At 43.9% G+C, this 16,501-nt stretch overlaps 1 protein-coding gene across 22 annotated transcripts in view; it reads right to left on the bottom strand.

The window, feature by feature from the left end:
- EVL (Enah/Vasp-like) overlaps positions 1 to 16,501 on the bottom strand; it is a 965,108-nt gene that overhangs the window by 100,720 nt on the left and 847,887 nt on the right. For 15 of the 22 annotated variants that reach the window (XM_069637808.1, XM_069637813.1, XM_069637797.1 and 12 more), the window contains one exon: positions 3,959 to 4,057. The exons of the other annotated variants lie outside the window; for them this stretch is intronic. In XM_069637808.1, coding sequence (XP_069493909.1) covers positions 3,959 to 4,057 — 99 coding nt within the window. The remainder of the gene's footprint in view (positions 1 to 3,958; positions 4,058 to 16,501) is intronic. 22 annotated transcript variants of the gene reach the window in all.

Raw genomic sequence — 16,501 nt, forward strand, 5'->3', positions numbered from 1 at the left:
TACCACAGGAAGAACCGACTATAATTATAGAAGAGGTCAAATGTATCTTTTAATGTGCATGAATAACTTGGTGCAGAGACTTATTTCTCACAAAAACATTTCTGTTTTACAGTTGAACATGTGTTTACTCAATTATAAAATACTCCCATCGGGAACGGGACTCATATGTTTTTACTTCCTAAAAAATCATTTTACTCCCAATGTTCAAAAATGGGTAGTAAAATACTACCACTTCAAAATCTTATTTGGAGTACTGGTGTATATCAAGATAATTCCATGCCTGTCCGAGTGACACACCCACTAGAATTTTGTGTACGTTTTAACATAAATCTGTTTCACATTCTTCACATTTTTAGTAACATATGTGACACCAGTAACAAGCCTTTCACCATGCAGGAAATATATTATCAGATCGGGATATATACAGTGATACAAAATAATGTGATGATCTGTTCAAATGGCTGATGTCCTGGTAATTAATACAGAAAATGGTTTGGGTTAGGTGGATACTTTAACAACACATAATTGTCTAATAAAGCACAATTAGCTCCACAAAGTGGTACAGTGACATCCAAAGTGTGTATATTCCCATATAGCCCCCTATAGGAAATCTGCAACGCTACTAAGCCGTGGACATTCAGAGGAGAGTTAAGCTAAACATGAGCTTTGCATTATTAGAAGGTGATAATGCGTTAATGTAGACATGCAGCGGTGAGCAGGAGATCCAAGTGGAACAAGGTCGGAAGAGGCCTATTTTTGACCCGTTCTTATGAAATGTATAGTTCCGCACAAAACTCTTACGAAAACAAAGTGCAGTGGGATAGGTAATGGGAGAACATTAGACGAGTTCAAATAGTATATTGTGTCTCTGGAACAGAATTACAGAACTATCAGGAAGGAAGTAGGGACATTCCAACAGACAGGCGAAACTTTAGCAATGCTTGGGACATACAAATTAAGAATCAAGCATCTTGTCCCAAACCTAAAGTGTTCAAACACATCAAAGCCTCCAGACAGAGTTAAGACGTAGAAACAAGCAAACTGACGGAACTCTGCATTGTCCGTTGATCAGATATTTTCAACTGAACGCAAGTAGAAGTTTGGGGCGGTAAAAGCAGCATGGTGTGCACTTCAATGAATTGCATACACACATTCGGAACCTCAGTCAGAGGCGTAGCCAGAATTGTTGAACAAGTAGGGCCTGAAGCTACTGTAGTTGGGCCCGCTGCAGTGACATTATCATTTTGAAATTCCCACGCAGATTTCGAGTGGGTCTTGCCCGCTCAGGCCCTACCCGGTCTACACCTCTAACATATTTGAAAAAAATTACCTATGGTGCCTTTTATTTAATCATATGCATGTATTTGGATGTGTACATTCATGCAGCATGAGAACTAGAAAGTCGAGACAGATACCACAGTAAGATTGGCACAGAAAAGGTCATGGAACAGAGGATGTTGACTGGCAGCCAGAAGCAGATGGAAGAGAAACCGCTACAAATACATTTTAAGAAATAACACCTCAAACTGGGAAGAGTTTGGAAATGGTGATCCGCTTTGCAATTATCAAGGTTTCCTCAAAATGGAAATTGAAAGCTAATTTCAATGGAGAAATCCCAACGTATTCAACGTTGACAGAGACAGAACCAGAGTTGAATACTTTACTGATGATTTTTGACAGCCTGTGATCAGTACATTAAGAAAAAGGGGGCATTAGTATTGAGTTTCTGGAAGCCTGTTTTTAAATCTTTGTCAAGACCCACTCAACATCTCATACGTGTATGATCATGAAGCTGCAGGTGTGGACCCTACGCCTATTACCTCAAGAACAGAGAAAGATCACACTCACTTCAGGAAGAGACTTAAAGAAGCCCTCTTTAGAAAAGGCTCTGGGCTGTGCAGTTACTCTAGGATGAATGTTATTTTATGAAGCCTCCTGCTAACCTTCCCCTTTGCCACTTTTCTATTCCTCGCACTGGTTCCTTTATTGGATTCCTTGAATTTTGATATTAGCAACTTCTTTTATTGCCCTACGATATTTCTGCACTCTCCCATCTTCCAATGCCCGCAAAAGATAAATTGTCTGTACCCCATTCCCTTACCTCGGTTGCATTTCAAAGTGGCTGGAATGGAAGCGGGCACCATGCAAATCGCCCAAAAAAACAAAGAAATAAACATGTCCTATGGGTTGCAAGTGCAAGGCCATCTACTCGGACCATCAAAGAAGATGCTTTGAAAGCTAATAGGTGCAGAAAGAGCTAGCCATGAATGCTAATATATCCAATCGCAAAACATGTGCAACCCTTGGCTGTCACCTATCTGGTAAACTTGACTATTATCTATGACGCATAACCACAGATACTCTTGCACAAATGTACCTACAAAGGTTTGCTATTAAAGCCAGCCAGCCACTAGAACACAATCCTCTGAGTCTTCGTGATATACTCTAAATCATGGGTAGCCAACCAGCCTGCAATTACCATCCGCACAATCCAGGTTGTCTAGAGTGAGAGATGATGGAAGTTGGTGGCCAAAACATCCAGAGGGTGGGTGATTGGCTCCGCCAGGCATTCACTGTCAAAACTGATTTTTCAGCTGCAAAAACAGTGCTCTTGGATGGGTCAGGATCAGGTTAAGATTTGATAATAACATTCAGAAAAATTGCCCTGTTACCAATAAACATGGGTGTGTGATTCTTCACAGGAGATGCCTGCAGCCAGTTATATGGCAATACTATACTCAAGGAACCTGCACTGCCTTTTATCATATTTTTTCCCAAAAAGCCAATCCAAGAGGCAGAGAGGCTCAGCCTAAAATTCCTAAAATCCTTAATTGGTTTATCCTCTATAAGGTGTCAAAGCTTTGAAACTATGCACCTTGGAACTCTTCGGTTTTTCCCTGCGGCATTCAAGAATGATGGGTTTCATTTAAGATTGAGGATTACCAGACTATTGCACCATAGTCCGGTTGGAACAAATGTTACATGCCACACAAAATCTAAAACAATACACAGCCAAAACATTTCACAAAATGTCAAACCTTTCTGCTTCGCGAAAGAAGACTGAAAACAAATTCTCCCAATCCTCAAGCTTCCCAGACTGAATTTTCCAGGTGTAATGTGGGAAAATAAGTTGGTTAGATAATATGGCGTTCTCTTGAAAGTAAATCTGATTACTCTCACTCAAAATGTGCACCTGTATAATAATGTCATGGATTGAAATCTGCCCCCTCGGAAACATGAGTTGTAATGTCTTTTGGCAGTGACACAGACGTATTCGCAATGGGGGACATTTTACAAAAAAAGTGCTGAACACAACTGTTTAGAAGATGGTAAAATATTTTCCCCTTCCCGGCAACACGAAGGAGCAATGACATATGAACAGTCCTTACAGTGATCATCATGTCTAGAAGTTGACAATGCGACAAAGGAGTAGAAGCTGGGTGATGAGTTGGAGAATGAGAAACACACAAGCAGTTTAGTCACATTTGAGCAGCAAAAGTTGCCATTTCAAACAATGCAGCAAATATCAGAATCATGTAAGCAGCCGTGCCAAAGCAATGCACACACGCTGGCTAGCTGAAGCAATGCGTCGCTGTTAAGGGGTTAAAGCAAACCAAGCTGAAAGCATGATCTCCCACTAGACCCATTTCCAAAGATGGTCAACTAACTACCCAGCTTTCTTGTTGGGGGGTGACTATTGCTTCTAAAAACGTTATGAGTAGACGTGAAATGAAAAGTGAGAATATAAAAAAAAGTATAAAGATTACTTTAGAATCTGTGTTAAAAAGGTACAAAAGAACATAAAAAATCCAGAATGTTATAGTCCGCTTTTTACTGCTTCTACCGATTTATAAATTTAAATACCTATTTCCACGGGCAAATAAGTGCTGGGTAGACTTTCGCAAGCCATCTAAAGAGACCAAAATACCTCAGAAAAGGCTATTGTGCAATTACTTACAAGATGTCTTTGAAATCAGGGAGGGAGTCCTCCCCCCTGTGAGCAAGATTTTCTTCCTCCCGAGGCTGTGTGGCTTTGGCGGAGTTCCCCCTGCTCCGCCTGCTCAAAGTTCAGAAAGAAAACAGAATCAACCGTTACATGGAGAATGGGGATGATGCAAGGATAGATCTCAAGTAAACAGACCTTTCATTTGTATCTCCCAAAGGTCATATGGCCACCCTGATGATGGAGGATGAAAAACAAAGATGGAAATGCGGACAAACAAAGCAAATTCCCTCTCCGGGAGAGAGAGCGACTGCAATACGATCCACAGTCCACGCAGACCAGCTAAACATCCTGAAAATTAAAAGAAGTACTCTTCGAAAATATATATTTACTGATATTGCAAAGACCACTGAAAAGACCACGTGGAGGAAAAAATCCCAAAGGCTCTGGAATTTGTGAAGGACAACACAGCTCACTATGCCTTATGATACCCATGATTGCTCCAGATATGTAGGTGAAGGACGCATGTATGATACAATTCAGATGTCGTTTTGAGATAAGAAAATGTAGAGAAAGTAATTATTAAACCTGTCTCGCCATAAAAGTCTCTCTCATAGTCAAATCGGCCGACTTCACAATAGTCAATATATGGTAGCACATATATTTGGATAGAATGTTGGCACCATTTGAATTCTTAACCCAGAATACGGGTAATGGTATCCTCTATACATATTTAGTCTTGCTGAAGTTTGGTGGTACTAGTTCCTAATTGAGTTCCTAAATGTTAAACCAGGGCCATTCTTAGAACATTGACTGTTGACTAATGTCCCTTCCAAGTACATTTTTGTAGAACTCGGGGTAGGCCCAGGGGCAAGCAGTGGGCAATGTGCAGTAATCCTTTTAAGATTTTTATATCTAAATATTGTTCTATATCAATGTGTAAATTGAAGGGTCATGCATATAGACCAGGGCACTGTTTTAGATCCGTCTTTTCATCGCCTCACATGGGGGCTATAGGGTAGTAGTATTTTAGGCACACAAAGTCTAAGTGGTTCAAAAAGGTAAACTGTTTTTGGCCTTGAAAGCTTGTCTTTGCGATTACCAACATCAAGGGAAAGTTCAATTAGGCTCAAGCAATCAGAAAAACAAGTTACTTACCCCTGGTAATGTTCCTTCGACAGGATGTTCCTCCCATGTATTCCTCATCTTTGATATTCAATATCCAGCTTCAGCTGCTTCAGAATATTCTTTTCGGCAGAGGGCACTGTGCGTCGATGTAGTCGACTCAATGTCCTTTGAGGGCCTCCTTCTCGAGGACGATGTAATCAAAGGCACATATAGCACGTGCAGCACCCGTTGGCTTCAGTTCTGTGTTTTTTCTTACAGTAGAAACTAACTGCATAACCACAGGTTTGACTGTACTAAACTTTGAAGGTGCGAAAGCTGTAATAGCATAGGAAATTCTACTGTGGGGTAGGTCGAAAGAACGTTACCAGGGGTAAGTAACTTGTTCTTCGAATGGATTGGGTCCTCCCACGTATTCCTCATCTTTGATAGACTCCCAAAGCAGTGTTTGATTTGGTGGAGGGAGTAAGAATTTAGATTTCAATGGTTTTCATGAACCGAATGGAGAACAGCTTTTCCTATCCTTCCATCCTGTAATGCGTTGTGAACGTGTGAATAGTAGACCACGTAGATGCCTCACAAATACTTTTGATCGGTACACTCCTTTGCAGGGCTGTAGAGGTACCCATGCCCATGGTGGAATGGGCCCTTAATCCTTCCAGAGGATCCTTGCCCATTAGTCTGTAACATTCCGAAATTGCCAGAATGATCCACCTGGAGAAGGTATGTTTTGTCACAGCCTGACCCAGTTTGTGACCTGTATAGCCTATAAACAGCTCATCAATATGAAGTTTGGATAGCCTAGATATATAATAGGTCAGAGACTTGCGTGGGTCCAAACTATGTAATCTCTTCTCCTCTTTGCCAGGATGAGGTGGAAAATAGAAAGGAAAGTGGGCAATACAATTATCTGCCCTACATGAAAATCAGAAATGATTTTGGGTAAAAATGAAGGCTTAACCCTCAGAACGACCCTATCCTTGTGGAAGATAGTAAAGGGAGGCTAGGATGAAAGTGCCTGCTATTCACTCACTCTACGGGCTGAGGTTAATGCTACCAAGAGTATGATTTTAAAAGTTAACCTTAACGTACATGAATATAAAGGTTGAAAGGGTGCACACACTAGACATTTTAGAACCATATTAAGGTCCCAAACTGGAACCTGGAAATGAGGAACACATTGGTGAGACCCTTTAGAAATTGTGTCACCAGTGGGAATTTGAAATAGGAACATTCTTCTGACGAGCGCTTAAAGATGGATAGCGCTGCAAAAAATAGCCCTTATTAGTTTCAACCTTGAGCCTCAGATTGGCTAAGGGTAATAGAAAAGATAACACTTCCGGAGGTTTTGCATAGAAAAGTCTACATCTTTGTTTCTGCACCAGTTGCAGAATTTGTTCCAACGGCAACGGTACAAGGACTTTGTAGCTGGCCTTCTGGCCAAAAGGAAAATCTCCATTACGTCATCTGAGAGGTCCCAATCTTTGTATCTCAGCCTTTCAGAAACCAAGCGTGAAGGTTGAGCATCTTGACCTCTGGATGGAGAAGCCCGACCCACCTCTCGGGAGAGAAGGTCCTCTCTTAGTGGAAGATGTATTGGAGGGCAGATGGACATGTCCGAAAGTTCCGGGTACCAAGTCCTCCTGGCCCAATCCGAGGCCATTAGGATCATGTGTTTCCCAAACTGTCTCAACCTCCTGTGCACCTGAGGAATTACGAGGACTGTAGGAAATGCGTACACGAGTGGAAACTCCCTGTCCACTACAAACACATCCCCTAGAGCTCCTCTTGGAGAAAATTCCCTGGAGCAGTACAGTTCGCATTTCCGGTTGACACTGGTTGCGAACCAAAGGGTGAAGATCTCTTGAAGGATTTCCTAAGATAGTTCCCATTCGTGGGTGACTGTGCTCTGCCTGCTCAGAGTGTCTGCCACAGTGTCCTCTTCTACGGCTAATTGAACTGCTCATAGAGATTCCTTCCCGAATTGCCCAATACTAGAGCTGCATTGCCTCTCTGCACAGTGGTACTGACCCTACACCACCTTTCTTGTTGAGGTAGTACATGGCCACTGTGTTGTCCGTCATTAACAGGACATTCTTTCCCTGTACAGAGGGCAGAAAAGCCTTGAGCGTAAGTCCGATTGCCCTCAGCTCCAAAAGATTGATATGTAGTTTGGACTCCGATGGAGCCCATCGACCGCGGATTGTCAAATCGTTGATGTTGGCTCCCCACCCTGTGAGTGAGGCGTGTGTCACTACTGTCATCTCTGGCCATGGTTTCCAAAAAGGATCTCCATTCAGAATGTTGTCCTTGCAGGCCCACCACAGGAGATCCTGTGCGACCCTGCTTGGAACCTGAAGTAGGTCTGACATGTTTCCTGAGAACTGGGACCATTGTGGCCTGACGGCCCATTGAAGGGATATCATTCTCAGACGAGCCTCTGGCACCAGAAAAATGCAGGATGCCATGAGGCCGAGCAACCTAAAAAAAAAAAAAAAAAAATCATAAAATAAAAATAAATCGAAAGGCGGGAGACGCTGGGCACTTTGAAATTCGGAAACCATCTGTAGAATTTGAGCCCTCACCTCGGGTGGCGAGCTCTTTCCCAAGGATGCATACAGTACAGCTCCAATGAAGTGGAGCTTTTGAAAAGGTGTCATATGGGACTTCTTGTAATTGAGGGGGACGCCCAGTCTGAAAAGTGTGCCAGGTGACGTTGAGATGATCCAGGACTGATCAACCAATCGTCCATGTAGGGGTAGACGTGAGTCCCCCTCTCCTGAGACTCGCTGCCACCACTGCCATCAGTTTGGTGAAAACTCTCGGGCGGAGGTTAGCCCGAATGGCAGAACTCGAAACTGATAATGAGAACCGCCAAATGCGAACCTCAGGTATTTTCTGTGCTTGAGATGGATTGGCACATGAAAATAAGCATCCTGAAAGTCCAATGACACCATCCAATCCTGGAGTTGGAGGGCCTGAAGGATCTGAGAAAGTGTGGCCATCTTGAACTTGTCCTTCCTAAGGAACTTGTTCAAGTATCTCAAGTCCAAACGGGTCTCAGTCCTCCATCCTTCTTGGGTATTCGGAAATATGGAGAGTACCATCCCTTGTTCCTCTCCGCTACCGGCACCGGTTCTATAGCGCCTTTCCCTAGCAGGGTCAACATTTCCTGCACAAGGAGCGGATCTGGAATCCTCAAAGAGTGGCTCCCCGGTGGATGGTTCTAAGGTCTTTGAATGAAAGGAAGGCAGTAACCATGGGCTATGGTTTCCAATGCCCAAGCATCTGAAGCAATGTCTCACCACTCTTTCAGATGCTGAGACAGTCTGCCTCCCAATGGTGTTTTGTGACTCAAGACCTCAGAGGTTTTGAGGCGGTTGATGAAGTGGCTATTGGTAAGGATCCCCTTCTTGAGCAGGCTTAGCACCCCCCCCTTGTCCAACACTAGGGAATGTTCTTTGGCCTCTTTGACCAGCCATTCCACTTGCTCTTCGAACTGAGGGGTAGTAGCAAAAAGATCTTCCCCTCGAAGGCTGTCCATTGCGGTGAAAAAGGCCGAGGCTGCCTAATACCGGCACCTAAGGATTTGGCTGCTGCCTTTGAGGTGTAACTTCTCAAGGCGTCCGCCTTGTTGCCGAAAAGGTGAGACCCTTCAAAAGGCATGTTGAGAAGCCTGGATTGCACATCCGGCACAAAACCCGACTTCCTCAACCACACAAATCTGCGTATTACGGTGCTAGTTGCCATGGCTCTGATGATGCTGTCAGCAGAATCCAGATCTGATTGAAGAGACTTACACATGTCTTCCTTGCCGTCTCTAACAATAGCCAAGAACCAGTCTCCCCCCCCCCACCCCCAGTGAATGTGCTTTGCTGCCATGGAAATACAGTCCGATAGAGTGAATGAGAATTTTGCAAGGGCACATGTGGAGTTGTCTGATTTAAGAGCCGTGCTCCCTGCAGAAAATACTTTTCTTGCCCATCCATCTACTCTCTGTCATCCCTATCTGGATGGATAGTTGGATAAACTGCCTGCTTAGAAGTAGCGGTAGCTGCCTGTACCACCAGACTCTCTGGAGTGACATGTTTAGACAGGTAGTCGGGTCACTAATGGAAGGGTGGTATTTTTTGGTCAGATTCTTGTTTAATGCTGGATTAGTCTCTGGCGTCTCCCAATTTGCTGCCATCCTTTTTTGGAGAGCAATAGGAAATGGCAAAATAGGATCTATTTGCGGTCCCTCATCAATGATGTCCATCAGATCATCCTGTTCAAATGGGAGGGTAGCTGTCTATATGAAGCATCTGCATGCTAACCAGCTTCAGGTCTTCCAAAATCCAGCTCTGGTGAGGCGTCTACCCAACTGGCCATTTGTAGATTATCATAAGGAGCTTTCAATCTCGACTCTTCCGAAATAAAGCTTTCAGGCACATTATTTGGTGTGTCAAATTGAAGACCAAAAGGTGCATCATTGTCTGATGGCTCATTTTCCTCATAAATTGAGGTGAGAGATTTGAAATAATCTTTCCTTGGCAAAGGAATATAGGTCTTCTCTAGGATAGGCATTGAAGGCTTAATAAGGATCCTTCAATAACTTGTCATTGCGGGAATGCCTTGATGGCTCTCGATGAGCATCTGCCTTTGGTCCGGGTTCGAGTGCGCGCAGGGTTTTGTTTTTGAAATATTTTCAGCCTTTCAGATCTAAATGCTTCCCATTCAGCAGGTGTGGAGCTTTTCATGGGACCCTCTCAGGGGAGGTGTCTGATGACAAAGTCGAAGAAGGTGACCTGTGGTGCCTCTTTTTTTACTTCCTCGGACGACGATAAGTGGTGGCAGAAACTCCTCGATCTTGATCTTTTAACCTTCTTCCTTCGAGGAAAGTCGCCTCTCACTCGTCGGATGAAGGTTTCTTGGACGGGGTAGTCGATGGGGATTTTTGGGGGTTTTTACCTGGTGGTCGGTCAAAAAACCGAAAACAAAATCTCGAATCACAAAAATATCGAAACCAAAATCTCGAAAAAAAAATCTCGAATTATTTATTTATATGTATTTGTGGGGTCAGGTAAGTATAAAAAAAGGGTAAAATAAAAAAATAAAAAAAAAGGGGGTTGGGGGGAACCCCCCATTTCGAAATAAAAACATTAAAAAAAAATTTCGAGATTTTTGTTTCGAGATTTTGTAATTCGGTTTTTTCACTATAAACCTTTTTACCTACCGCCAATTTCCTCTTTCGCTCCTTCAGAGCCTTTGCGGTCATTGACTGGCACTTGGAGCAGGCCGAGGTTTTATGCTCCACCCCGAGACACCACAGACAAAACTCGGTGTGAGTCGGTTAACAACATTTTAAAAACACAATCTCGACATTTCTTGAACCCGGTCTTCAGGGTAGTAGGTGTCGAGGAAGAAGACATTATCGCAAAGAACAAAGGAAGCACCCTGTAGTTTCTGAAAGCGATAGCTTATGCAGAAAAACGGAACTGTAGCCAACAAGCACTGGACGTGCTATATATGCCTTTGATGACATCATCCTCGAGACGGAGGCCCTCTAAGGAAATCGAGTTGAGTGCATCGACGCACAGCACCCTCTGCCGAAATTCTTTTTCTGAAGCAGCTGAAGCTAGCCATCGAATATCAAATATGAGGAATACGTGGGAGGACACAATCCATTCGGAATTAGGATTTTGATCAGATTCTGGGCACTAATACCGGGTAGATGCTTGGAATCATCTTTTCTTTGGGGCTGGGTTGAGCAGTAGGCCCTGTGACGAATCAAGGGAATCAGTCACTTCTCCCAATGGCAGATCCTTTCCTTGTGAGGTTGGGGGGGAGCCCACTCCACAATACCCTTCATAGGGGTTGCAACAAGAGGGACCTCACCAGGAGAGACTCCCCATTTGGGGATAAGTATTACCATTCCAGTGAGGAACTCCGCTCTCATGTCACCCAACAATCTTCTACAACCATACTCATCGACAGGAACAAAGACTCCTCATATCTATTATTGTGATGTCCTAAGTATTAATCAAAACCTGTCTGACAGTAGGACTTGTAAGACCAGTGGAGTTATGATGCATGCAAATCTAGCAAGTACTGGGATGAAGAAACCACAGGGAGTAATAAGGAGTCTGACTTCAAAACAGAAAAAGGAATTTGGCAAAGCCCCAGTACACCGTCAAAAAAGAAGGTGGAGCAAGACAATGCAAGAGAGATAGACCCGGGAGTTTCAAAACATCTAGGTCACGAGAGCAGAAAACCAGTGGAGATTGCTGCTGAATCCATCAGCAAGTAGCTGCAAGGATAAGCCGTCCAAGTTGGAGAACAGGCACAACAGACTGAAAGCAGTCTAGCCAGAGGAAGAAGGTCCCTGGAGGGACACTTGAGGAAGCCCGACCCAAAGGCGGCCAGAACGCTGAAGCGCCTGCGCATGCAAGGCACCATCCAGAAACCCGTTGGGGCAATACCTGGGAAGAGGGACTCTGAAGGAGAAAGGAAATTGGCAGCCAGAAGAGGGAGGAGAAGGAGATCCCTTTCAGTGCTGATAGTACAGTGGAGGAGGAACGCTGAAACAAAGGCAAAACTGGAGGAGAGAGGAAGAGTGCTTTTCAGACAAAACAGAGAGCCAGAGAGAAGTCGAATGGCAACCCGGTGATGCAATCACATTAGACAGCAGGTAAAGGGGAGAGCGGGAGATCCGGAGATGGTGGCGTAGATAGTGGCTGGCACAATTTTAATGGGTTGAATACAGGAACCATAAATAATGATTCAGGGACTCTGCATTCTCGTCACAGTGATTGGCAAAAGTATAAGAGTGAAGATCATGCTGGTACTCAACATACTTGTCCCAGTGAGAGGCAAAAGTAGAGTGAGATCACTCAGGGACTCAACATACTCATCCCAGTAAATGTGTATTCCCTAAGGGAGAATCATCACAACAGGACTGAGTCTTTTTGTCCCAGGGAAGGGGAATACACCAAGACGAGTGTGAATCATGAAGAGACTAAACCTACTCATCCCAGTGAATGTGAATACAATATGAGTGAGAATCATAAAGGGACTAATTCTACTTGTCCAAGTGAATGTGAATACAATAAGAATGAGAATCATAAAGGAACGCAGCCTACTCATCCCAGTTAATGTGGATACAATAAGAGTGAGAACCCTAAAGGGACTCAAGGGACTAAAGGGACTCAGCCTTCTTGTCCTAGTAAAGATGAATAAGAAAATAAATGTGAGAACTGGTCAGAGACTCAACATACTTGTACAAGTAAATGGGAAACTTATGAAAGGAGTGAGACGGGTCACTATACAACAAGAGATAATAAATAATCTAAGAGCTATACAGTTGGGGAAACTGGTGTCAGGAAAAAGCACAACTTCCAACAGCAGTTGAGTGGAGCAGAGTACATAAATATCCAGAGGCCAGTGTGCCTAGGTAAAGGAACTTGAGAGCTGAAACCGGTCTAAAGAAAGGGATGCAGGGAAGTCCCTTGAAAGGACTAAACAAACGTATACAAGAAATAGCAGTATTTGAAGATCCTATTCTGAGAAATACTTGCTGGCAAAGCAACCCCAGGAGAAGGGAGTCATTCTCCTAGTCTTTAGTTATTTAGGATAAGTGGTAAGGTCAGTAAGGATTTGTTTTTGGACAGAGGACCGACTTACATTGGACTTTACACCGGACAAAGAGCACCTTAGTTTAGTTGTATTAGGTAGGTAAGTCCTTAGAATAGGGAAAGCTAGGCATGTTTCTACTGTTTTCATTAAACACCCTTTAAAATTGAAAATCTTAGTCTGCCCCCTCATTTTGACCATCCACAGCCTCTTGTTGCCATGCCCATCCTCTTTCCTTGTGCCCTGCTAGCCCCACTCCATCGCCACCCGGTATCTTTCTGTGCTGGACCCTGCTGTGCCTGACCTCCTCCGCCTTGGCAATCTTCCTCTCACTGATGAGGCAAGGTGGCCGCTAGGGTTACACAATTATGCAGTCACAGCAATTTAAGATCATACTAGTGGCATCTCAGTGAAGAGGGCTTTAGTTATGACAGGGCAAATGTTTAAGGTGGCTGGCCTGGATGACTCCACAACTGCCATGTGGGACAAGACAATGGCCAGTAAGTGTCTCTTTGATCCTTCTGCAGGAAGGGAAACATACTTTTCCCAGGGCATAGAAACCATCCCCAAAAAGTGCCCAGTGAACGGCTGCTTGAAGGCAAGCCATTACACAACAAATCCACTGTCCACCAGAGTGCTGATGACTGGAGTCCCTTTGAGGTTAGCAGACATAGGAAGGAGAGAAGTTAGAGTAGTCAGAGGTGAAAGGTTGGCTGAGAGACTGGTTCCAACATCTTGGTTTCTGCTGTGGTTCTTTACAACTTCATATCCCCATCACCCCCATTTTCTACAGGCCTTTACATTCTTGTTATGTCATCAGAAGGCAATGAGTACTTGTTAGAACAGCCCGGATTGTAACCTTTAAAACATGCTTACTTTGAGCCAATCCCCTGTGACGTTTTACCTATATAAGGATTAAGAATCCCCTCATCCTTTGATTGATCTTTGGACTTCAAAATGAGAAAGATTCACTGGACCTCTGTTGTTAAAACAGCCTATTCCAAAGTCCTCTGCCAGAGATGTGAAGCAAGAAGGAATCAAAGACAGAAGCAATCTCTGCTCCCCACACTTCCCAATCTCAGCTTGCAGTGCACTGAAACCAGGATCCTGCTCATTGGAGGTGAAGGACCTCCTGTATGTGCCGGCCAACTTCCTGGAGTGGATGTATAGAACCAAAAGGACTCCCCTTGTCCTGAAGACCCAATGGAATGGACCTCTAAGCAACCTAGAAGTCCAGAAGCAGCTTTGACCCTGTTCTATCACCTCAAGACATGTGAAAGCCGGCTAAAGGCCCTTCTAGCTGCCACAGGACCCATGGTGCTGCTTTTGGTACTCCACAAACCTTCAAACCGCTTTCTGCACTTAGAGCCATCCAGAAACCGGTTTGACACACTGTCATGAACCTCATTGATCAACCAGATCACCAGCTTGGAGCCAATGAATCATCTGATCACTCTCAAATCTCGAACATCCACTTGACCAAGAAGAAGCACAAGTGCATTTTGAAGAGGCTCTGCCCCTCTGCTCCATTGTGAAGGATCATAGTGACTTGTAAGCCCCCTTCAACACCTTCCAAGGACATATCCTTGAACAAATGACATTGTTGCAAACGCTCTTCCCTGAACCCTGCTGCTTATCAACCAAGAGCGGCTTTTCACATCAGCTCTGCATTCTCTGTATTTCTTTTATAGGTTTTTTGTGTTGTTAATTAGTTTGCATTGTTGTTTCATTTTAGTTCCTCTTTTTCCAGAACCTTGATTGGACATTCTTTTATTTTGGATCCATTGTACTAAAGCTGTTTAGGTTGCTGCTGTTATGAGCTTAATGCTCTTTTGAAGATATAGCCTGCTTTGGCCCATGTTATCAAGAGGCGAAGGAGGTTTACCTGTTGAGCTGTGCCTTTTTCAACTTTACGATTTAGGTTACTGTGTGCAGTGCCAGCGAGGATAGCTCAGGGGCAATGCCTTTGTCTTGGAAGCAGGACAATGCAGAGTAACACAGATTCGAATCTCAGACCCCACGCTTAGAGACTGGCCACTGGTATTAAACACTTTATAAAATAACAAATAAATAATTAAACGTCACTGTTGGTTTAGTGGAAGTGTGGGGCAGAAGAAGCGGTTTAGCCACTACTCTTCCCTGTACTCCTACAGAGCAGTAGTTATTTAGTCTCAGGTGGTCCCTGAGAAAAACAAGTTACTTACCAACTGGTAACGTTCCTTCGATTGGATGTTCCTCCAACGTATTCCTCATTTTAGATGTATTCCACACAGCTTTAGCTGCTTCGGAAAAATAATTTGGCAGAGGGCGCAGATGTCGTCGAATCGATGGTCCGTCGAAGGCCTCCGTCGAGGGGGACGTCATCGGGTATACAAGTGGCATGCGCGGCGCCCGTTGGCCTCAGTTTTGTCCCCCCCCCCACTTTTGTTCTACTGTGTAGATTGTGCCAGCAGTCAGGTATCAGCCTTGCGAGAGTTGAAGTGGCAATAACCTGGAAAAATCTACAGAGGGGTAGGCTGGGATGGCGATGAGGAATACGTTGGAGGAACATCCAATCGAAAGAACGTTACAAGTTGGTAAGTAACTTGTTCTTCGAGTGGATTGTGTCCTCCAACATATTCCTCATCTTAGATAGACTCCCAAAGCAGTATGGACAATTTCTTTGGAGGAGGGATTAGATTTTTTGATGCCCTTAAATAGCTGACTATAGTACTGCTTTACCAAAATTCAGCTCCTTAGACTGGGAAGCATCCAGACTATAGAATTTTGAAAAAGTATGCAGCGAAGACCAAGTTGCTGCTTCACAAATGGATCTTATGGGAACACCTCTTTGAAGAGCTGTCAAAGAGGCGATGCCTCTGGTGGAATGGGCCCTTAAGCCTTCTGGTGGGTCTTTCTCTGCTAAATGTAGCATTCTGAAATGCAAAGTGCAATCCAACGTGATATTGTTTGTTTGACACCGATTGACCGAATTTCCTTCCGGTGTAGCCAATGAACAGTTGATTATCCACTCTAAGCTTGGAAAGCCTAGAGATATAAAAGCTTAGAGCTCGTCTCGTGTCCAACCTGTGCAATCTTTCCTCTTCCTTACTAGGATGAGGGGAGGGTAGAATGCGGATAGAACAATTTTCTGATTTAAATGAAAATCAGACACAACTTTAGGTAAAAATGAGGGTTTAATCCTTAATACCACGCTGTCCCTATGGAACACAGTATAGGGTGGCCCATAAAACAGTGCCTGCAATTCGCTCACTCTTCTTGCAGATGTTAAAGCAACTAGGAAAGCAGTTTTCCATGTCAGTAATCTTAATGGACAAGTGTGCAAGGGCTCAAAAAGGGCACACATTAAGAATTTTAGAACCAGATTAAGATCCCAAATTGGTACTTGGAAAGGTTAAGGAGGAAACACATTGGTGAGTCCTTTCAAGAATTCTACTACTAAAGGAATTTTGAAATAGGACCATTCTTCCGACAAGCGCTTGAAGATGGAAAGCACTGCAAGATAACCTTTAATGGTACCAACATTTAGACCTCTAGGTGCTAGGGACAAGAGGAATGACAGTACTTCCGGAATAGAACATAGAAAAGGATCAACCTTCTTTTCTCTGCACCAGTTGCAAAACTTTTTCCAATGGCAACAGTATAGAGATTTTATTGCTGGCCTTCTTGCCGAAAGCAACACCTCCATGACGTCATCTGGAAGATCCCAATCCTTGTATCTCAGCCTTTCAGATACCAAGCGTGAAGGTTGAGAATCTTGACCTCTGGATGGAGAACCTGACCCTCCATTTGTGAGAGAAGGTCCTCTCTCTGAGGAAGACG

The sequence above is a fragment of the Ambystoma mexicanum genome, chromosome 14 (assembly GCF_040938575.1).
Source record: "Ambystoma mexicanum isolate Mex_15411 chromosome 14, UKY_AmexF1_1, whole genome shotgun sequence".
NCBI classification, from domain to species: Eukaryota; Metazoa; Chordata; class Amphibia; order Caudata; family Ambystomatidae; genus Ambystoma; species Ambystoma mexicanum.